Here is a 24,415-nt window from a genome sequence, read left to right on the forward strand (position 1 = left end):
ACTGACAAGCACTCCTGAAATAGAAGGCCCTACAGATCTGTGAGGGAAAGCCTGACAGATGAAATTATGAAGCCCCTAAACCAATCCCTGGTGCTGGCCATGCTCCAGTCCTGGAGATTGTTTGCGTCTCTCTATGTCCACCCAATGCTTTTAATTCAGTTTAACAAATAAATGGCTGAAATAAGTAACTGGAGAGATGAGAGGGGGAGAAAAAACACGAAGGCACTACAGGTCCACTTGAGTACCAGGGCTGCCCAGCACCGCCCTCTCCATTGTGTCAGAGCACGAATAGGGGAGATATAATTCAAATACAGTTTCTTCCTCCTTCAGTATTGTCCTGTAACGTGCTTTTCAGGGGCAGCACAATGTTAACAGAGATCTATGACAAAAACTAAAGAAGCACATTTATTTTATACTTTATTCCTTTATTCCTAACATTCAGTAGCACACAAAAGAGACCACCTGGTCTTAGAAGACAATGCCCAGAGGACAGACTGGGCAAATTGCACCAAGCCAACACTCAGGTCAGAGTAACACTTATTTAGGCGTGTGTGTTACGAAATGCCATGCTGCCATTTTCCCTCAAATTGGGATTGGAGAAATGCATTTCTCAGATGACATAAATGTGCATTTACAGTTTAGGTTTATTAGTTCAGGCAAACCAACAGTTAAAAGCAGTGGTTTTCAATCCAGTTGAGCTCTTCAGGAACTAATCGAACTGTAGTTGTACCTGCCCCAACCCGCTCTAGCCCTGACCCCTCTCTGACCTGCTGCCCCAGACTCACCGCAGTGCGCCCCCAGGACTATACGAGCCCGTCGTACAGAGACAGTGCCTGCACAATGGACGGGTCCGCCTTGGAGCCCTCCTGGAACTCCTGCAGGGTCAGCTTCCCATCTGCATTCTGAAACACAACAGCACACAACACTGTTAGCACACGACACACAGCCCCTCTGCTCCAGTACGGCACAGTCTGGCACAGCCCTGCACAACACAGGTCACAACTGAAAAAACACATCTAAAATATAACGCACCGTTCTGGCTGCACTGCGCATTTTGACTATTTATGGAGCACACCTGCTCTCTGACTTTCATTACATTCATCACACAAGTGCTAAAAAGAGGCTAAAAAGTTTGTGTTAGTCCATAAGTTTCGTCCATCCGAACGAGACATTTATTAGACGCACACCAGTGCATCACTCTTAAAATAGATTAACTGGAATAGTTGCCTGTGCTTTCAATAGGGTCTGCTTATTATTGGGCCAAATCTGGGTCATCTGTGAACCTGGAGTGTTTGCCTGTCCCAGATCTGGTCTTCCAAACCTGGATGAAAAATGCTCATATCAAAAGGTTTCTAAAAACAAATAAAACAAAAGGGGATAAAAACTCCTGATTTCCTGAGTTTTAAAGTGAGCCCTCGTTGTGCTGAATTCAGGGATGGGATGATTATCCTTCTTGTATTTTTGTGTGTTTTTGTTAAATATTACAGTCAGTGCAGATGGGTTGGAGAGCAGGGAGAAGGCAGAGATTAAGCAGCAGGGAGAGTCTATAAATAATTCTCTGATCCCTGGCAGAACAGGGACTACGGAGCATTAGTCTGTTCCGCACACGGGCACAGCGGAGAGGGGTCGGAAACAAAGCGCACGGCTCCGCAGTGAGCACCCTCTCCTGCTGGCTGGCACAGCAGACCCACAGAGGCCGCAGTTGCACAGTCTGACAGGTAGAGGGAGCGCCACCACTCTTTGCCTTTGTTTTCGAAATCCTTGTCCCTCTCGCACACAAAGCCCAAACCCTCCTGCTTTGTACGACAACAGCAAACAACAAAGATATCTGTCCAGCTCACGTTCGAAAACGACAGCCTCCCCATTAACGACTTTTCACTCATTTGTTCATTTGTTTTGCTTGTGCGGGGAATGCTGTTTTTACAGTTGCTGTTCCCTTCCTCTCATCAGTGGGATCCGCCGGGAAAAGGTTTTTCGGTTTCAGACACTGCCATCGCTGTACAGTTGTAAACAACCACTAACACTGGCAGCAGGGGGGGCACGCTGGCCGAACGTCCCCTTGCCATCAGACCAGCTTACTCATGCCAGGTTTCTGACAGCAAGCTTAGCACTGCAGCCCTCTGGGAAGCAATCCCATAGCTGCACTGTATTGTGAACTCATGTATTGAATCCCGGTTCTTTGGAGAGGGAAGGAGACACGCTGCCGCTTTAAGCAATCCCTCGCCAGACCCCAGTCTGAGAGAGACAGGGAGAGAGAGAGGGAGGCAGGCAAGGTGATCTGCGCCTTCACTAGTGACAAATTCATTAGTGAATTAGCTGGGGGAGCTGAAAATAGAACAGTCACAGGTATGTGCTCGAGCAGGATGGATTCACAATTTGAGTCTTCGCCATCAGGAGAGAAGGCCCGTTTTAATGTTGCACCTGACCCATAGTAAACAAGGCAGCTGTCCGACAGGAAAAAATTATAATCCGAGATGTGACAGACTAATTTCTTGGAACGTTGAGGCCAAAACCCTCCTGTATGAGCCCCCCCCACCGCTGTGCCTGTTAAAGTTATGTGACGGGCAGTGAACAAGTGTGGCAAAGATAACACATTGGCTGGACGGTGGACAAGAACAGGCAGAAACGAAGGCGACCGCGCCAATTTCCTATTTCCTTGGTTGACTCGTGCAGTTTCAGAGGGACAGGGGGTGAAATTAGGGGGCACATACTCTCAAAATGAACATCTGGGCTTTCTAGTACATATAAATAAAAAAAATAAAAAATAAATGTGCAGCTGCGCTCGGAAGATAACGTGTTCAAGGCACCGCTGGGGGGGTGGACAACGCACAGCAGGGTCACGGTCGAGAACGTTTCTGTAATTGCTACTCAGACCCTCTGTCAGTGCTGTGATTGAGCACGGCCCAGACAGGCCCGCAGCGAGAGCCGCCAGGAGGACAACGTGCTGAGGGACAGATCCGCTCCTTAATTTTGTTTCCTAAAAAGCTCCCCGCCAGCCTTCCCCTTGTGGAGCTGGAACAGTTGGGTGCTGCCTGTGACGCCCCACTGTTAGGACAGCTTTGTCGGCCCGATTCTCAATGATGTCAGCCCGCACAGGTGCAAAGTGCTGCACAAAGACATCTCCCTCACGCCCCTCTCTCACTACACACCTCTCCTGTTTGACCATCCCTGCCCTGTTCAAGGGTTGCTGGATATTACCTTGTCCATCATGGCGAAAATGCGGTCCACTCTCTTCTCTGGCGTGTTCTCCTCCTCTGGCAGCTCAACAGTGTTCCCCTGGACAGAGAGAGAGAGAGAGAAACGTGGATTTCAAAATCCTTTTTAACAAATTGCTCTGAATCGATACATGTCCAGTTTCAGCATATGCTTCTTTGCATTTCTTTACTGTACCCACAGATGGTAAGGTGAAATGTGATCTGAGGGGGACCCCACCCACCACACTCCTCCAGCACAGCCCAAGAGCAACAACACACCCATATCTCTGGCAGCGAACGCCTGAACTACTTACAGGCAGAGATCCGGCCAAGTTGCACAGAGGCATGAATCCATTTAAACCATAAGACAGGATGAGATGGCTGTTGTTTTTGGACACAGAAGACATGTAATAAAGTTCTCCCTTTTCCATCTTTATTAGAATGCAGAATAACATATCACTGCTAATTACCGGTGTCTGGATCTGCGGGTCTACGGACCCGCCAAAACGATTAAATCATTTTAATGCACATTTCTGAAGTAAGTGCAGGAGAGCACTCAACACATCTGGGCCAAGCGGAGAGTAAGTTCCTTAGAAGTGCCACGATGCTGCCCCACAGCGCCCGCACCGTCAAACAAACGTCCTAAAACTAAACACTCTGACCAAAGGCTTTGAAATTTTGCTTTTTAAAAAGGTGAGGTACAGCTGAGTTCCACTTTGAAAAAAAAAATAAACACCCACAGGGAGAGAACGTCACTCACCACCATCTGATAAATGGCATCCACGATGTTCAGCATCTCATCGCGGGTGATGTAGCCATCGTTATCGAGGTCATACAGTTTAAAAGCCCCTGAGGTGATGGTACAACAGGAAGAGGAGAGACTTTAAAAAAAGCAGCATTTCAATTCACAGGAGAACGATAATTGCAGGTTTCTCTTTATTGCCTCTCATTACGGCAAAGATGCCTAGACAGCAGTTAACACTTAAATTAGGTTTCTGCGATGATCTGCGCTTGGTTGGATTAGACCTGTGTGAACCTCAGAAATACCAACAGGAGAACAACACAAACAAACTAAATCAGTCGATAGCACTGGAGGAGAAGAGCCTGGTTGTGCAGCGACATGATCTGAGGGGGGGTGGGGGGAGTCTCTCCCTGCCTGCCCCTTTATCCGGATACATTATGTATTATTTAATTTCCTCATTAATGATAATGCTCTCCAAACCTGGAGCCAGAGATGGTTTAGTACGTTTATATAATATGATTTATTTATTTATTGATATTATATTCAACAATACTTTCAGAGACAGAAAGGTGGGTGGGGGGGGGGGCATCATTGATCATTTAATTAAGTTAGCATGCCATAAATATATATATGTATTGCATTTCTATGCTTTGTTTTGATGCAATTTTCTTATTTTTTTTGCACCCATCAAAACTGTAAGCTTGGCACCATTCTATTCAAAATAATCTCCACACTCTGCCTTGCACTCTACTGAGATTTTAAATCCATGCAGCTGTCAGAGCTCTGGCTGTCACATGCCTGCTGTACCGCTACAGACTGCTGACCTCTGACCCTGTCCTGCTCCCTCCGACCTTACAACCCCTCTGACACTCACATCTGAGCTTCTCGTCCAGCGTCCCCCGCGAGGTGACTGACAGCGCCTGGATGAACTCCGAGAACTCGATGCGTCCGTCCTGCAGACAGACAGACAGAAAAACAAGGTTGACAAAGTTAGATGGTACAGCTATTCTTAATACTGACTCAGGCACAAACCAAAGAAGGAATTTTAGCTTCAGAAATGTGTTTAGCTATTTGTGACCTGCACCTGTCTGTCCCTGGTGGCCGTTACATAATGGGAAATCAGACTAATTGATTTTGTTAATCAATATCACAGACCACACTCAATAGACTCTGTGTGACCCTGTTTAAAGGAAATAAATTAATAAATAATTCAGAAGATGCTTCATAAAGTTTTTTGCTTCAGGGCGAATTCTCCCTTCTTTTACTTTCTCTAAATAATCAAAATCTAGTCACAGTACATTTAAAAATAATATAAACATTTATTGCTAGACCTGAGACGGATATACATTGCAAATTACTTTTGCAAAATTGGGAGGGAATATTTCCCTGAAGCAAAAAGCTTCCTTTACCAGTCACGGAAATGTGTCGAATTCAAGACACCAGGAAAACCTTAACATCAGTATGTAACGCCGATATGTAATAATTCTGGCTGTTTATTTTTTAGCTGCCAAAAACCATTTTCTCCAGCCGGCAAATGAGTGAGAATCTGTCACAGCAGGAAAAATAAAATAACAAAACAAAAAAAAAAAAAAGGAAAGAGGTAGCAACCTCAATTTATAAAAAACACAAAACTGAAATTGCCTTGTCCTCGACGCTGCGCTCGACTCAAGGAGAGAGTCAACAGTTACTCTGCAGTTGCATCACACACGCATCAGCGATACCACTCTCCTGGAATACTAATGCATCCCTTCCATCAGAAAGTTTGTTGAAAAATAAATACGTTTTTAATCTCTTCAAAAGGCAACCCCAGACAGAAAGAAACTGTCTGGATTTTCATCAAGTAATAGAAGAATCCCTTTAAGAGCGGAAAAGCGAGAAGAAACATCGTCACAGGAGAGGAAACACTTAAAGGCCCATTCGCATTCATTTGATTAAATTACAGCATTAATATGACATTATCTCTGACAGAGCACAGGTCTACTGTCTTTCCTGTGTTTTAAAAAACTGGTACACTGAGTGGCAGAATGCATTTGTCTCTCCAAACCTTTATCAGAGGGATGCTTGTATTTCCGTACATTAACCGAATTTGAATTAGTGATTAATCTGAAGTTAATAGCAGGACATGCAGGTTGTGTAGGCTGGCATAGGAAGTATTTAAGCGAATGAGGATATGGGTATCAGAACAAGGACAATCTATCCTAATCAACTGGTTTCTATTCTTTTATTGATACTAACTGGTTCACCTCCTGATGGACTGAAAAACGACACCTTTATCTAACCCACGGATGTCTCACCACTCTCAATCAGGTGGTCTAAGAAAAAAAATAAACAGATGCAATTTTAAATGTAATGGTGATTGGAATATAAAAACAGGCTGAAGGGGACCACAGTGGGCCTGGGGGGGCACACTTCACGTCAATACAGAATGATACGAGGTGGTACTGCGCGTGACAGTACTCAGATGGCAGATGGAAGATTTCGGGTTATCAGGCTGGACTGCTCTGGCCCCCTGCCCCCGAGATAAGCACACAGGCCAGGGCAGAGGGGTGGGTGGATGAGGCAGTTGATGAGGCAGGCAGATGGCAAACAGCACCAAAAAGAAAGACAGAAACTGCGTCATGCCAATTTTGTTTTTAATGCACTTCCAGGAGGTAACTGCTGCCAAATGCATTTTGAGGGGGCAGTACAGTAGGAGGCGAGGGTGGTTGTTAAGAAGAGTGGAAATTCAAGTGCTTTTGTGAAGCGATACCAGTTGATGCCTGCACAGCCCGTCCATGTTAAAATAAGGAGGTTCGTCATGCTTGCTGCACCACACAACAGCGAGCACGGAACAAAGTGGGTGCGGAAAACAGCGTGTCCTTTTTCTCTCACAGAAATTCCCTCCCTTGGTACAACAATCAGCTTCCTACGTGACTTGTAAGTCAGGCCCTGCCATCAGGCACGGGAGCAAGAGTCCATCGAGTCTCGTGCACTTGACCTGCTCGTTTCTGGGTACGTGGGGATGTCTGTGTGAAAGGACACCCGGCAGGGACAGACAGAGAGACGTGGAGGACGGCTGCCACGCTGGCTGAGGCGCTCACCTTGTTCTCGTCGAAGACGTTGAAGACGAAAGTGGCAAACTTGGTGGGGTCTCCAAAAGGGAAAAACTGCTTGTAGATCTTCTGAAAGCCGGCAGCATCGAGCTGCCCACTGGGACAGTCCTTAATGAAGCCCTTATACCTGGGGGAGAGAGGGATTGAGAGAGGGAAGGAGGGGAGGAGGGGAAAAGGGGAAGAGGGAGGAGGGTGGTGAGGAGGGAAACGGACGAGGAGGAGACGAGACCGCAGAATAAGTGAAAGACATGAAAAAGGGAGGGAGGGAGGGAGGGTGAAGAACAGAGACAGACAGGTTAGCACACATCAATGAAGGGCCTTGACACCAGACAGCAGTAATACATCTATCAGTCAACTTTCCTTTGCCTGTATGAGCGACTGTCATAACCTGTCATTTCCTGCCTTTTAATGGTGAAAGTAAAGCATAATTGACATCTGTCTGCGTGCTGCCATAAATAATGACCTCACTCTGAATACCCACACAGATGAGATCAAATGGATTGATTTGTACCAAAGTTCTTCTTCTATCATTCTTTTTTCTTCTTGTATCTAACATAAAAATCAGGCAAACGTATTAGGTGGATAAAAAAAGAAAAGCAGATTATCTATAATAGGCCCCTTTTGGTTTAATGCTCATAACAGACATAACTCTACGCGTGAATAGTCCTTCGGTGCTCAGGAAGCCACTACAGGCTGCAGCGCGGCTAAAGAGAATTAAGATACATCACCGAGTTGAGTTATTAAGATATTAAAAAATACTACTTTTTACAGCAAATCCTGACCCACTTTTGTAGCTCTTCATTAGGACATGCTACTTTTGTGAATTGTTCAAAATAAATATTTCATTTTTTTGTTCTATTTATACATTTAGAATTGTTTACTGATGGCAATTGATAAAAAGTACAGCTACTGAACTTTCACACACAGTTGTGTGTCAGTGACTAGGGCCACGGTGAGGCCTAGTAATGACTGGAAGGCTGGTGGCTAGGTTACGGTTAATTGCTCATAAAACGCTGCCTGTAAAAGCAGGCAGGTCTTTACAGAGATTTACTGTAATTAAGGTGAGGACTTTGATAGTGAAGCCGTACTGTTCACACAAAGCTTATTTCACTGCATGACTCAGTGCTCCCCAACTCTTAATCCCGCCTCCATGCAAACTAATATATATTTATATAATTCAAATACATATATTTATATACTCTCCAGGCATTGCCCCCAGTAACAAGTTTGGAAAAAAGAAAACCCTATAAAATGAAAGAAAACAGAACATCATTTGAGAAACATTTGCATAATTTGCATAACCCCACATGGTGCAGTTCTCAGCCACAGCAATTAAAGTGCAGCTCAATGCAAAAATTACCCCAAATTGCTACTATACAGGAAGTTAACTTGCTGCGAAATTCTAATCCACCAATGACCCATTTCAAATATAATTGAGGTGCTGTGACTCATTTGAAATTCTGATTGTCCCTGTTGTGCAGATAGTGCTAAATCCCTCGGCTGAATGGAGGGAGGCTTTGAGCCATGGAGGTGAGAGCTGCCATCTTAAGAGGAACATGGATGCTGTGAAGAGCAGGTCGCATTAAAGCTAATTTCCCCCCAGAAACAATAGTATTAATAAAGAGCCTTAACAAGCACAATCCGACAGCTTGTCCCGCCCCAACCCGAAACAAAAGCCAAGATGATCTAGCCTTGAAAGCATCCATTGTATATACAGACGATTAAGATTATCCGCTGTTTGGGAAATCATAGATAGCTCAGTGTCAGGCATAATGTAATATTAATACATATTTAATTGCCTCAAATTATGCCCCCCTTCCGAAGGAAAAAAGCACTCATTACCCCCGTTTTGCAGAAAACTGATCTCAGTACCCTGTGGAGGAAGGCACTGTTGTTTTCTGTCAAGTCTGCAGCGGTAGCATGTTGGCCTTCAAACCACAGTTGTGTTGAGAGAATATTTTACTCCTATTACTCCTCGAGAGGGTTTTTAATATGTCAGATAATTACAGTGCGCTGCTCTAGTGTGACAGTACCTGACACAACGAGCAGGGGGGCAATTTACTTCTATAGGAAAACGTACACGATACTGCGGGAGACCCTGCGGCTCACACAGCAATGCGCCTTCTCCGTCTGAATCTGAGCTCCCATCTCCCCTCAGATAGGAGACACAGACTGGCTGCCAGCAGCCCCCTCACACTTACCGCACCCAGGTGTCTAGTTATCAGCCTGCTGTGAAACTAATTAAATACTTAAGTGGGCCAGGATTAGCGAGATATTTATTTTAAAAAAAAGAAAGAAAAAAGCAATTCCACAAATGCGCCGTCTTCTAACAGTGTTTTATAGTCACACCTTCATAGTTTCAGGCTTGAGTTGGTGCATTGTGCCTGTGCATATATCAGAAGTTTTTTTTGTTTATTTTATTTTTTCGTGAAGAGTAAACTCGACACAGTCTTAATCTCCCACATGTGACACCCCCTGCTCCCTGAGCCCCCCAGGCAGACTTGCTTTTTCTGAGGGTGTAGGTGGGGAGGGGAGATGTAGAAAAAGTGGAAACCATGCTTTCACAAAACCATGGAAACAGGATTATTTGATTGTGCATATTGATTTTCTGGATAAATTAAAATCTACTCGAAAAAGATTGGGGGTGGGGGGGGTAGAGTTGCCAAAACTGGTAAAATATCCACTGAAAGATGAATCCTGTTTCCGCGGTTCAGCCAGGGGCAGTGCATTCTGGGTACCATGCTGAAAGAGGTGGGGGGATTTTGGCTGGCTCGTAGGAGATGGTTTTGAGTGGAGAGGATGGGGGTCTTCGGAGGCTAGAAGTGTGGGCCAGGGGGGTCTGTGGGGGGGTCTGTGATATTGACTTTAAGGAGGCGTTGGAGCTTACAAAACATTGAGGAAGTTTTTTTGTTGCTGCTGTTGTTCAAAACATATCACCTCCTCCTCCCTCTCCTCCCTCTCCTCCTCCTCCTCCTCCTCCTCCTCTCCTGGAGCACTTGTATAACACAGAGCTGAAACTGAATTAGTAATTTTGTTGAATTGTTTAAGCAACCACTTCCTCCCCTAAGCTCAAGTCTTGTCCACCATATCCACAGTCTCTGATAATCTCCTTCGAAAATACTGCTCCTCGTCTTAGAGAGAGGAAAAAAAAGCATTTTAATTAAATGAGCCTCATAATTATGTCTTAATTGGATTGCGTTGTGCACTTTAAACGCATTCTGTGTACATGGGGCTCTACAGAGACAAACGACTGATTGAATTACTGATTGTGACAAAGAGAGTAAATTAATTGTCAGCAAAAACCTAAGAAAGGATGAAAATTGATTGTTTTTTCCAATTTCTTTCACCCCCTTTGCTCTGCTTTCAATTCCTCTACCCTTCCTTTTCCCATTTCGCTCTCTTAGTGCAACTGGCCTGCCTAGACTACACTACCTTACTGATTGACAAACCCATTCGATTGTCTTCGAGGAAAGGGAAGGCCGCTGGCGTGATTCCGTGCGCCTGAAAGAGCCAATAAACCAGTTTCATATAAAATAAAATACAATAAAATACAATAGCCATACAGTTAAAGGAGAAACTGTGCTTCAGATCTGGGCCGTGTCGCTGGGAAGAATCCCCCCAGACTTTATCTCTAATTCTCCATGGCTGGCTGCAGTGGTGGGCAGGGTTGATTAAGAATTTGTGATTAAGTGTAAAGGGGCATAACAAAAGCAAAACCCACTAAACTGAAATAAGTGATCAATTATTTATAATCTTAAAGGCAAAACCGGGTACCGAGGGAAGGCAGGATTGATCTGTGGTATGAGTGCACGAACAGAGCGGGAGAAAGTAATGTCAAAGTAAACATTAACACTGAGTCCAAATCACAGCAAATCTACCAGTCCTATTTCGTTCTTTTCAAACCCCATTCCCACAGATTCACTCTTTTAAAGCAGCTAGTTACTCATTCCCATTCACCCTCCTCAAAATAATCTTTCAAAGCTGGTTTATTACAGCAAGCACTAATGTGTACAACAGAGGAATGAGAAAAGCACAAATCTGTCTTCAGCAAGCAGACATTCTTCACTTCAACCCCTCCCTGGAGGATTGCAGCTCCACAGTCTGCTTTGTAACCGATCTCTCAGTTTAGTAAATCTCCTCCAACAACTTTGTTAACTTTAGGAATAATGATCAAAGCTCACCCATAACAGCACAGACACTGCAGAGAGAAACTTCACACAGAAGGAAGTAGTTTGGATAATAAAACATGCAACAAAAGAACAAAACAAAACAGCCTTTAACCAAGTGAATTTTACGTGTGTGAGACAGATGGCTATTTAATTTAATTATCTATTGTAGTCAGTTATTGATGGCACTAAGATCAGTTTGAAGGAAGAATAAATAATTCAAGTTACCCTGGATTGGGGTGAAAAAGGGACACACCGACATACCCTTCCCATGATTCCCTAGGGGTCACCGTCATCTTTTTAACCTTCTGCTGACCTGTGGGATCTACTTACATCTTGACGCCAATAGGTGGCTAAATCCTGACACTGGTCACTTTTCAATACTTTTTTTTTTCAGTATAAGATACACAAGCGTGGTACTTTTCACTTTTTTATCCAGCATCCTTTTAATTATAATGAGCAATGAATACGTTCCTAATTCCAGTGATATACTTTGATATACAGTGATATACGCTGATTAACAGACGCCGGCTGCTGCTCGAAGCACAGGTGGGGACAGCAGGAATGAATGTCGAAAATGCAGCATGCCTAATTATAATCCACGCGTCACAGCAAGGAAGTGACACGCATACTCGTGCCCCGAGTCTGGCTCAGACTGAAGTGCAAACTGACTGACGAGAATCTCTCAAGCTACCAAAACAAGCCAGAAGGAGCAGAATGGCCTCCTCTCTATTCACATTATATTTTAAATCTGGTGTTGAGACTAGCAATACGCCCAACAAGATTTTAACTTAGGGTCTTCCTCCCATCCTTGCCTGCACTGCTTCGGTGGGCAAGGCTGAGGTACAAGATCACCACACAGGCCCTGTACAGCCGTGATAACATTTGAATGACTGTTATGCATTATGCAGACCCTCTACCTTTCCTACTATTAACGACTGCGGAAAAGATTCTGCAGATGGAATCGTGGTACCGTGTCCTCGTTGTATTAAAGATGAGAAAGGGCACTGAATGCTAATGGGCAGCCTTGATCAGGACTGGAACACAGTCAATCTCAGCTGCAGAATGGTTGTGGCCTACAGGACACTAGCCCCGTCTAGAGTGAGCAAGGGCATGTTTGCCTGTGTGTGTGTGCGTGTGCATGCATGTGCGTGTGTGGAAGGTGAAGGGGGGCATCCTCATTGAAAGCTGGCTACCAAATATCCATAAGCCGCCCCACCGCACCCCCTACTTGACCAGCCCACCGGATCAGATAATCCGTGGACGTTGATCCCCTACCACTAATTACACACCATATGGTGCCTCTCCTGCCTTGATCTCCAACCACCCCCACCCCAAGGCCCCAACAGAACAGAGTTGACTGCTGCAGTGGCTTATATAACACATTACGCAAAATGTATATAAAAGTGGCGGGCTGGGGAAGAGCTCAGAAGTTGGGGGGGTGGTTGGGATCATGATGGGGACAGGAGAGGTCAGTCTGAATAGTTCCCGATTATCTGAGGAAGTGCACAGTTCTGGGGGCCCCCAGTTCTGAGAGAGGAGGCCCCCAGAGCTGTGCACCTACCTCACATAATAAAGCACACTCTCGCAGGCTGGCTGTTGCCTGGGTATAGATATTTCCAGGAGACTCTGAGTTGCAGTGAAATAGTAAGAAGTGCAGTTTATTTACAGTGACAAAAAAAAAAGTAAACAGCTCACAGTCAAACTCGACCGTAATCCAGGTCTTTCAAGCTCAGGACAGGAGGTCAAATCCACTCAAAAATAAAAGAGATGAAGGACGCGCTCCTGAAGGTGAAGCACGTCCATCTAGCTCAGCCTTCAGACCGCCGTCGTGAATGGCTCACTTCTCTCTCCTTTGAAATGGTGCACAGGTGATTAAATCAATTGCGATCACAATTACCTTGTTAACCCAAACAAAACGTGTCAATCATAATTAAGGCAGCAATTAATAAACTGTTTTGATGTAAATGGCGAAATAGTACTAATAATAACAGAAACAATTAATAGATGAAATGATGCATGGGATACTATTAAATATAATTGTTAATTGCTTTGTCATTCAAACAAACAGACATACACACACATAGATATCAATTACGAATTATTTGTTCCTTCTTTGCATGTCCTGACCCTGGATCTTTAAATGTACCTATTTCAGGTAAGTGCATTTAAATTGTAACATTCGATGTCCATGTAACCCATGTGAGGGTCTCCCGTCACACATACACACAGCTGGACGCTGGACCATACAGTTAAGCCTCTCATGTCTGTGTGCCACCTGTGGGGGAGCGAATCCCCTGGGCCCCTGTGGAGAATGCCCATCTCCCTAGGTATACTTCACATTTCAGTTTCTCGTTGGCCACAGCAGCTCTGCGGAGCGTAATCCTCGGCAGGAGGTTTATTTCATTCAGCGTGGTGCTGTGAGCCACTGGGGTGGGAGATGTGGAGAGGGATGGGCAGGCTGGGGTGGGTGGTTTGCTAACACCAACACAGTCATTCATAGTGGGTGATTTGAACTTCTCCTCTTTCGAAAACCCAAGACATTTATCTCTTCATCCTTCCCCCTGCCTCTTTCATCACAAGACCATCGGCTGCGCAGGCCCCCACTTTCTAATTAAACACGCCACTGAGGCCATAACATTGCCTCCTTCCCGCGGAGCTGCCCCGGGTCAATAGCTATACATCACGCAGAGTACAGTAATGCAGAGAGCAGAGTGGTTCTTTGAGGATGTGCAATTATTTTCCCACCAGGCTCTCTGCCTCTCTCTGGCACTGTGGGAGGGGAGCCCACTGATAGAACCAGAGCCCGTCACAAACCCAGGGACAGATCTGGCACGACGGAGGTCTGATCCACTTTTCAGTCCCTAAAAGAAAGCGAACCCTCCCCCTGCGTTCTCACGACTCCACAACAAATGACAAAAAGTTAATTAAAAAGATTCCTGAACAACACCCGAGAAATTCAAAGATACACGTGTGCTCATGACAGGCTTGCAGCGTCGATGTCACTCTTAAATTTTTTTTTCTTAACCTTGCCTGGTATTTTTTAAAGCCATCATTTTACAGCACCCGAGAACACAGATGAACAGGGATGAAACGAATGGTGAATGGTCTTCCTAGCAAGTCAGTTTTGAGGGCAGATTTAGATTTTCAAAACCAAAACATGCAAACGCTCTCCCAGAACAAAACTAAATGAAATCAATTAGAAAAACTGAAATCAGAGACTTGTTCAGGATTCTTAGAAGATTTTTTTTTTTTTTTAAATCAAACATGAACTTGAAGGACTACTGATCTTCCAGATGGATGAATTAAATTAAACTTTTCCAGCTAGAAGCACACCCTGGGCATCAGGTTTGTGCTGCACTGTCAGGTCTTTAATTACGTAGCAGAGAGCATCTTGGCACTGCACTGGGGATGAATTGCCTTGCTGTGGCAGAGATGAGTTAATACCCCTGCCATGAGAGCTGGCAGACACCCAAAACCCATTTGTTTTAGTGCCAGAGAGCCGCAATCCCCCTGCTGCCCGTCCTTACACTTGGCTGTGCCCTTAAGCCTGGGATAACTTTCCACATTCCTACTGTACAACTCAAGCCGGTTCGGTAAGTCCTGGAGTGGGTCCATTGCTATTGTGTGGTGCCAGCCCAGGGGCCCAGGTGGCACCAAGCGGCTGAGCGACCACGCTGCAGGAAACACAGGGCCAAGGAGTCAAGATAAACAAAGGCCGCGGACTGGAACCGAGTCCAGTGCGGAACGGCGTGCAACAGCAACAACCTCTGGGAAGGATGCATTGCCGGCACACACACACCAGCTGGCCCCGGGACGGACACTCGACTCCGCATGGCAAGATCACCCACCGCACGAAATCTACTGGTGTGGGAATTATTCCCGACCGGATTTGAAAACTTCCGCTGCGTAGTCTACGAATTTGGTCACCCGCTTGTAACATGAGCAAAATTGTATTACAAAATATAAAATACAACAAATTCCCTCCACACTTCTTTGTTTCACTACGAAGGAAACACCAGCTACTACAGCATGGAAGGGAAACAGTAGCCCTTCTGTTGAAATGTCCTAGACTTCCTTGCATGTTGCGATGGATCTTTTACAACTTGGGCGACTGTTTAATCGCATGTAAGACAGCTTTTACAACAGAAGACACATCAATACTGCTACTATTACTAAACAAAAACTAAAAAAGACAGACAGTAGATACATATATATATATATATATATATATACATATACATATATATATATATATATATATATATATATACACATATACATATACATATATATATATACATATATATATACATATATATATATATATATATATATATATATATATATATATATATATATATATATATTGACAAACTCTTAGAATCTACAGGATCGAAGATCATTCCCTGCCTTGCTGGTAGCTCTCCCTAGCAATTAATCTCCGAACCGGCAGACTATTGATTGGGAACCGTGTGAAGAATGCAGAGTTGAGATCCCTGCTAGCTCTGGTCGGAAACGGAGCACACAGGCTCCAGGGCTGCACAGGACAGATAACCCAACCAGACCTGACCTGACCACAGCAGCCTGGCCAAGACCGGATCCCAGGCTGAGCACGAGAGCCTTGGACGGCCGGGAAGGCTTAAGAGATTAAACGCGCTCTTAACTCACAACTCCTGCCAACCCATGCAGCTACCAAGAGAAGAGACTCCTAATGAGAAAAGGGAGGAATAGGATTGGGGGGGGAGAAAAAAAGTGTTGCTTACCATTGCTGCACTTCCTTCTCTGTAACTGCAAAAAGAAGGAGAAAAAGAAAGACTTATTACTCAGATTACAAAGATTCGTCATCACATTGCCTACAGACTCTACCACACAGAGACCCTCAGAGACTGTCAGTAAAGTCTAACACCCTCCTTTTAAAAGTTGGCATCAGAAATCCTAAAGTCTTATGGCTACCAACCCCCAAAACAATCAGTACTTAAGTTATGTCTCAGTTAGCTTATTGAGACCCAGGTGCTGTTCCACACAGTCACGAAGTTTTAATGACTTACAAATGTGCAAATACATCTCTCTTCTCTATGATTATTATTATTCCTCATCAGATTTTTTCAGTAACTCGTCTTCTCCACTGCTTTCTTAACACCCTTAAAACTCCTTCACATGTGATAGTGCTTTTTTAATCTGCGAGGGCACTACGGTTCAATAGCAACCTGCCCGAATGGTATATCATCGCCCTGCCTGAACAGCGGAAACGCACCAGCTTCCTCATCCATCTCACCCCACTTTCGCCACATCCTGTTCGCGCCGCACGAACCCACTCAGTCGGCGGTGATCGGAGTTGAAGAAAGCGAGCGCAGTGGGGGGGACAAGCAGCGCGTCCTGATCCCAGATTATTTCTAAGCGCAGTGGGGACCATGTGTTCAATTTGAGCGCAGAGGGTCTAAAGACTAAAAATGTCTCACTTTAACAGAAAGTGGGAGAAGCAACCCAGGGCTACAAGCTACCTAATGCCACACTCTTAATTCATGGGAGGAACTGCCTGCTGTCTTTTTGACAATGGCCCCATTATGGATAGATGATCTGCACCAGGTCACCCTCGCCTGGGAGAAAATAAATTAACTAATCCACGCTGGGCAACAGCAAAACCATTTGTTAGAGAATTTAGGGATGCATCGACATGGGTACAGAGGAACTGCATCGAGACAAGCCTTCATCATAGCAGACGTGGTATGAGACCGCACTTGTGAGCAGTTTATCTGATTATAATACCAGTTACACCTGCAGGAGATAAGATAAGAGCTGTGATTTATCTGCAAAGCCCTTATGTGCACCTGGGAGCTTATCTCATGCATATCATAAGACTGTCTGGAGCCTAACATCAGCTGCATATCAGCATCAGATTAACGCATTAGGCAGCCCACTGATTCCTGGTAACAGGGTGCTGGCAACAGAAACGCACCCGAAATTCCCTTTGCTTCTGCCACAGGCACGCTAAAGGGGAGATATCGATATGCGAAGTATCATAAGCTGTGTGTCCAAAGGGTCAGCTGAATTAAGTGCCTTCCAGTTGGTGGGGGACATGAGAGCTTGACAGTGGTGTAGTTTGAGACACCCTAGTGTCCCCTCTCCATCCCAGGAGCCTCTCCCAGTGGGATCAATGCTCAGTGTTCTGACAGGAGGGCCACAAAAACACAAAACTTAACCATAACTCCTGCTCACTCTGTACTGGACTGGTTATGTCAGGGGTCAGTAGTCTTGGTGCTAGAAAGCCACAATCCCACAGGTTTAACAGACATCCTAGATATAAATTAAATAAAAACGGATAACAATAATCAAAATAAGAATAAGTGCAGAATGCTTGGGTCTTATTCAGTGTCTCTCTAAATTGTCTCTTTGAGAAACTAGCCAGTGGAAAACGCAAGTCACAGCACCCATCTGATTTAATGGAGTCGGACTGCAAACCACCTTAGGCCCACATCAACATGTGTAGGGGCAGGTACCTAATTACTTCCAAAGTGCATATCAGCATTGCTCCAACGACATGCTGCACTGCAAAAGGAGGGTTTCTGGTTTCCGCAGTGCAACCCCATTCATCATAACGCGCTGAGCCTCTCAACACCTCGGCCTACTTTACTCTCAGGACTTAGCCATTCACTCAAGCCGCACTGTATTACCATTTCCAAGGTCGGTGGAGTACAACCGTGTGCGTGTGTGTATAAGTATATTATATATATATATATATATATATACTGCTCAAAAAAATTAAGGGAACACTCCAAGTTCAGAAATCAATGTTAAGTGTTCCCTTCATTTTTTAGAGCAGTATATAATATTTACACATACACAGAGAGATAGAGAGGCATACAGAAGAGCTAATTGTGTTATTATCCGAAATAGCAGCAATCAAACACCACCCCCCACATCTCTCCCAAATAACTAAAGCAACTGATGCTATCTGAGCCCAAAAAACAAGTTCATAAAATGAAAAGAGAGGGAAAAAAATCAATGGCTAAAGATGACCTTAAGCTTTTCAACAAAAGATCCATCAAAGGAATAATTCTAAACATTAACAAAATGGTTTTCTAACTTTTTTGGTGTGGGGGTGGGGTTATAATTGAATTGTCATTTAACCTTACAGTAATGAACTATAACATTCACTGGAGAAAATGTCTCGCAAAGAAAAAGAAAGGGACTGTCAAGCCAAACTTTCGCAATTTGCAATTATGTCACCGTGATTGACTTGTAATTCCCATGAGAATGACTCAGTAACCCACTTGCACAAATAAATATACACTGTCGTATTGAGCGCAGTGCAAACACAAAAATAATAATTTGACAAGCAAGACAACAAGATGAAGTTTTCGATGCGGAAGTATGTTGACAGCACAGCCTGAAATGTGTTGCTTTTTTTATGGTAAAAAAAATTATAAGTATGTCTCTAGATTTTAATTAACAGCAAACACCTTCAAGTGAAATGGTGACATGCATGTTTTACAGCCTGTGTCAAAGTTACAGGAGTTGAGGAGAGAGAGAGAGAAAACGGAGAGAAGATTGAATAGAGAAGATTTTCATTACTTCTCAATTAGCACATTTCACAGCAAAGCTACTCTCATATACAGAGTGTGAGTGTGTGTGTGAAAGAGCTGGCAACAGTTTTTCATTTGAAATCCCGCCGTTCAGACAGACGTGTAGAGAAATTAAACCACATTCAGTCTCAGTATATATGAAACAGCCCCAGTCTTAATAATTTTTTCAACTTTAAGGACGTTCCCTGTAATTTTGAAAAGCCTTTTTTAAGGGTAGAGAAAAAAACAAAAAACAGAAGAAGAGAGAAAATCAATCAAGTAATACTAAAGAAAGCTTTACCCTTTCTAAAAGTAATTTTACTGATTGCTGGAAATGCTGTGAAGATGACCTCACTTCTCCAGCTTGGGTGTACAATCTTAATCTTAAAACAAGATAAATAATGCAATCCATTAATTTAAACCTGTCATTTGCTCTGCAATGTTGAGGCAGCACTGTTGCCACAGGCTGATGATCCATATTGTCACATCCATGTACACGCATACATTCCCATAATTTCACATTAAATTAAGTAAAAAAAACAACTTCCCCTAAGGAATTGAGTTCCTCCATTATTTCACTGAGCTAAGGGGTGCTTGTTTTGTCTCTTTTAATGTGCATACTTCCACCTCAAGGAATTCATTTATCTTTCCGTCTTCTTTTCATTTTTGCTTTTTGTCCTGGTGAATGCACGACTCCGTTCCTGCAACTCAAATGTGCTCAGCTCTGTCCATAACAAGGTCATGACATCCAATCAAGAAGGAGTGACAAGAAAACCAGTTTGTTAACCCGAGAGTAATGAAACCGTGACTAGGCCGTCAGAAATCTTTAACGTTTTGGATGAAAAGGTCCATTAAATTGACTATGGGGTAAATGTACTAAGAAAGGCCAGTTGCAGTGCAAACATACGGCATGTAGCGTCTTTATTATGCAGTCACAAAATAAGAAAGATCCTATGGACTAACTGAAAATATGTTGATGAAGATGGACACAAAATAGAGATTTAAATATATTTAATGACATCTTTATGAAAAACATTGCGTGAGCTTTGCAAAATTGTAATATAGTTTATGTATATAAATATATAGGCCTAGATTATATATATATTATATATATATATATATATATATATATATTCCAAGACAATTTTAAATAAATAAAGGGAACAGCAGTAGGCGGAGAGCTGGTTGCTGCACCTGGTGATCCCAGGCCTCCCTCTCCCACTGCTGACATCCTCTGGGGGACAAGTGTCCCATTTTCCAGATGAACAAAATCAGAACTCGTTTCTACGCCTCCCTCTCTCTCACTCTCCCAGTGTAAAGAAGCACGGCAACAACCTCAGCAGAGGGCAACACTCAGCTCCATATGCAGTGTGTGTGTCAACTCGGGGGTCCCGGACTACAGGGAAGTTTCTGACCAGGGGTCTGCTGCAGCAGAAATCTGGATGTGACCTTGGGGGGGACAGTGTTGGGTTCACCCTCATCGTTCCCTATTTGTCTTCCATGGAAAAGCTTCGAGGCATTTCTAAAGACAGCGTCCTTTCATCTTTGCATTGCTGATCACTTAAAATCCTTTTTTTCACATATTTAATCCTAGAGAACACAATAGATGCTGGTACCCACCTCCTTCGTCACCAGAGCAGACTACTGTCCTGCGCCTCTGGTCTCGGACCCCTCTCGCGAGGGGAGGCCAGAAAAGGGTCACTGCTTTGTCCAGATTGCTGCTGCGCAGAAACCTGAGCAGGACTAACCCTACCAAGCCACGTATCAGCCATTTTGGCTTCACCGGCAGCCTGTGAAATTCAGATCTGGATTGAATCATTTAAACACTCGGTTACAGGGCTCTAAACAGATAGGGCTGCTGCTCCTAACATCACAGAGACCCTCTCTGGGTCTGAAACACTCCAATGTCCAATCGGGACCAACACAGGGCGTTCTGTTGCTAAACCCTGACATTTTCCAGGTCTCTACACAAAATGTCTTCAGGACTCTGAGGTCTTTAGGTGTGTTTACAATCTAATTTCAAAACTTTTTTATTTTATTCATTCATCTCTTGCTACTATTAACTTGATACCAAATAACCCCCCCCGTTTGCACTGTGCCTTGAGTTATTTGATATTACAGCCATAATTGACAGGCTGTTATTGTTGTTATTGAGCTGAAGGCTTCCATCTACCCTCAAGAGCATCTCCTGAGGTCTCCCGGGATGCATGTCAGAGCTAAATGAAGAAAAACGCCTGGAACCAGAGGTTGAAAGGTGGGGCGGCCGTGTTTTGCTAGTCTAACTGAATTTTCTCTCAAGTTGCAACTTCCAGCAAGTGTCTCATGTGTTTCCACTGGTATTAGAAGACAACAGAGGACACAGACAGGCATGTGCGCCCGTGACTTCAGCAGTCCGCTCGCACATCAAACCCGTCATGACATGCTGCCCTACTTATCTACTTTCACGTGGGCAAAGAGGTTAAACTGCAGGCTAATTAAGAGTTAATTAGGTCTTAATTATTAATCCAAACCCCAGACAGCTCTGTGGATGGGAGGCAGTTTTTCACCCACCGTGAGGGGGCGGGGGGCCTCAAGGGGGGATCTCTCTGTGACGGAAATCTCTTTCGACATCTTGAGAAATCATGTGAACCAGGCAGGCCCGTGTCTCAGCCTGGTGACTCTCTCTGGGGCGGGCTGCCTGTTAGCACTGTGGCCTGTGACGCTCAGGGTGAGACAGGAACAACACGAGTAGGCACAATCTCCACTCTCCCTCTGTACCGCCCAACAGATATACTGGGCTACTGCTGACATCACAGTCCCAGGTACAGAGACAGCCAAACTATCACACTTCACACACAATCAGTCGAGCGGCTGTAGTCATTATGGAACAGTGACTTGCCAACGGACCCGGCACCTTCCCACGACAGCAAAATAACAAACATTAGTTTTTTGGTATTCTTCCAAAGTCAAATTTTTCCCACAATTTCAGATTCAGACCCTCCCCTCCACTCCCCCCCAAAAAATGCTAATATTGATGGAGGTTTGACTTCAGTCCAACTCCACACACATACACACACACTCGCTGGCAGGAGGGACCCCGCTCCGGGCTGCACATCGACAGGGCCCTGCTGTGAAAGTTAAAGAGATGATTTCCACGGCTGACGCATCACAGACCCCCGACTTCAAGACTCTCACTCCTCACGTCGCAAACCACATCCCTGTCTCACAGTCACCCCACCAGCCCTTGAGCTCATTACAACCCCTCGCTGCGGAGACGCACATTATGAACGCCAACTCTGAACACAGGTCATACATCCTTGCCCAATCTGCCAATGCCCTTTCAGACACAGACTTATACAACAGCATGAGAAGGGGATGGGAGGCTGGCCCAGAAGCAGTATTTTATTTAGTTTATTATCCCCCCCGACCTGTCCAGACAACCACAGAACCAGAGGATCTATATTATTGGTTTCTAACAGCGTCTGGAGCTCTTCTGGCTGAGTTAACCAATATTAAGAGGACATTCCTTGGGTGTATGTATAGTTTTGACAGTTTGTGTGCCACTATCCATGCATCCAAGTGACCTTTTCTGCTTTATTAGTCCTTTCACATTCCAAACGAGGGTCAGGTAAGAGGGGAAGTGGGAGTGGGAGCTTATAGAAAAAAAGTCCCAGGCTAGCCAGCACGGTGGAGATGGAAATCCTATAGATCCAACGAGCTCAAAGAGAAACATCCAGTTATTCATAAGAACAAAGAAGTTCTTAAAATGGGAATCATGTTAAAATTAAATTGCCGGGGGGATGCGGACAAGGGGGACCAAAAGCCTTCCCTTGGGGAGTGCGTAGCAGTCAATGTACCAGGGCACTTTGGAGATGCTTTCCACACATGACTGTGCATCACAGCCATGCAACAGCGGCCCGATAAATCTTTCATGTTCCTTCCTCATGTTTATTCAGAAGCACGAGAGGTGCGTTCGCTACAGCAGCCAGACAGCGCAATGTTGTCCTAATGGCTGCTGGCAGAGGGGAGGGTCTGAGCTCACGGAGAACACCAGGGAGGGAAATCCCGCCTTTAGAACCGACAAGAGCGAGAGGAAGGGAAGTCCTGGATTAAATATTTATACCGCACACTTCTGTCATGCGAGATAATTGCGATAAGGGATTTGTCTGGGTGGATTTCCGTGCCGGGGGTGCGGAGAATTAGCACACAGGCTGGCACTTAATGGGTTTATCTCGCTAAATTAAAAATAATGATGATGATAACAAAAAGAAAAGAAAACAATGACAACAACAAGATCTAGTCAAGAGTTTGTACCCTTCCATTGCCTAGATCTGCCATGGAAAGACAAAGAATGAAGGCACGAGGGGGAGAGCAAATCCGGGCCCAGTTCTCCCTTCGGTCCCTGCTGTGATTTGTATGATGCGCTAGTCTTTACCCTCCTCCAAGACTAGGAACAGAAATTGAGAATCCATTGACTTCTGATCCTGGGAGAATTCCACCACAGTCCCAGTCCTCCTCCTCCTCCACTCCCACATCCTATCACTGGAAGCCGGCGGGCTAAGGTGGTTTTGCCCAATGGCCAAGATATCATACTGGTACCAACACACACATTGCACTGCACATGCCAGGCCCCCCCCGTTTGCGTGGGTGTCCAGAAATCAACGACCCATCACTTAACAGAAATGTGATGAGAGGCCAAGAGACCCCCGGTATGACAGCCGAGGTCAGCAGGGATGTTCAGCTCGGTGCCCAGAGGGTGTAGGGGGGAGGAAAAAGTAATTGCATCAATTAATCTAGAGCTCAAAATTGACGGGAGCTGCCAAAGACAGGCAGGGTGTGATGCATCACGCAGAGAGCAGTCCTCCAATCTGCCTGTGTATTATTTCATATTCTCTTTATGTAGTGACAGCAGCCAGACAAGGACACGTTTCGGAGGCTTCCTTTAGAGCGGCTGAGGCATTTCAAAGGCTCCGGAATGGCTTGAAATCACGGACCGAATGTTTTTCCTTTTTAAATGTTACAGAGATGTATACGTCTATGTAAACTCAAGAGAGGAGCTCAGGTAGCTGTGGACTGGATCTCAAGAGATGAATAAGACCGAGACGCAAACCAACAGAAGATGGGGGGGGGGGGGGAGGGGGATGGGGGGGCAAGATCAGAAGGTTTGATGGAAGTCCATTAGAGAGGAAACATCTGGGTAAGACCTTCAACCAGCATTGGATTGACTGATGATGATATATATGTGCATACACACAAGAGAGATAAGAGAGGCCTTGCTAACTCGGAGTGGTAGTAGCTTAGTGATCCAGCCACATGGACTCTGGGTCTGGAGGGCCCCAGGGAGGGGGGAGTGTCTCTCTCGCTCAGCTGTGTTTACGCACTCAGACCCATAGGAAATGACTGAACGACACACAGGGCAGTGGGTCTACAGAGCCATCGCTCAGCACAGGGCTGTGCTGTCCTCCCACTGCCAGACTGCATTAACCCAGGCCTGCTAACTGGACGGGGGGATGCACACACTGGGCTGATCAAGGCTGATCACGGGCCTGGAATTCATTGCGCTCCCTTCGTCTTCACTCATTTCACTCGCTTCCTGTAAGCACGACTTCCCATGCAAAGACACAGTTTTATTTTCCTCCATTGCATCTGAGCTCTCCCCAACAGCTAAAAGGACACA

The 24,415-nt window shown here is 44.9% G+C and overlaps 1 protein-coding gene across 2 annotated transcripts in view; it reads right to left on the reverse strand.

Moving 5' to 3' along the window:
* LOC136758625 (neuronal calcium sensor 1) overlaps nucleotides 1-24,415 on the reverse strand; it is a 46,308-nt gene that overhangs the window by 4,997 nt on the left and 16,896 nt on the right. For both annotated transcript variants that reach the window (XM_066713168.1, XM_066713167.1), the window contains exons 4-9: nucleotides 15,961-15,985; nucleotides 7,017-7,155; nucleotides 4,811-4,889; nucleotides 3,955-4,043; nucleotides 3,199-3,276; nucleotides 786-902 (exon numbers count right to left, since the gene is read on the reverse strand). In XM_066713168.1, coding sequence (XP_066569265.1) covers nucleotides 804-902; nucleotides 3,199-3,276; nucleotides 3,955-4,043; nucleotides 4,811-4,889; nucleotides 7,017-7,155; nucleotides 15,961-15,985 — 509 coding nt within the window. In that variant the 3' untranslated portion in view covers nucleotides 786-803. The remainder of the gene's footprint in view (nucleotides 1-785; nucleotides 903-3,198; nucleotides 3,277-3,954; nucleotides 4,044-4,810; nucleotides 4,890-7,016; nucleotides 7,156-15,960; nucleotides 15,986-24,415) is intronic.

Source organism: Amia ocellicauda, chromosome 9 (genome assembly GCF_036373705.1).
Source record: "Amia ocellicauda isolate fAmiCal2 chromosome 9, fAmiCal2.hap1, whole genome shotgun sequence".
In the NCBI taxonomy this organism is placed as follows: Eukaryota; Metazoa; Chordata; class Actinopteri; order Amiiformes; family Amiidae; genus Amia; species Amia ocellicauda.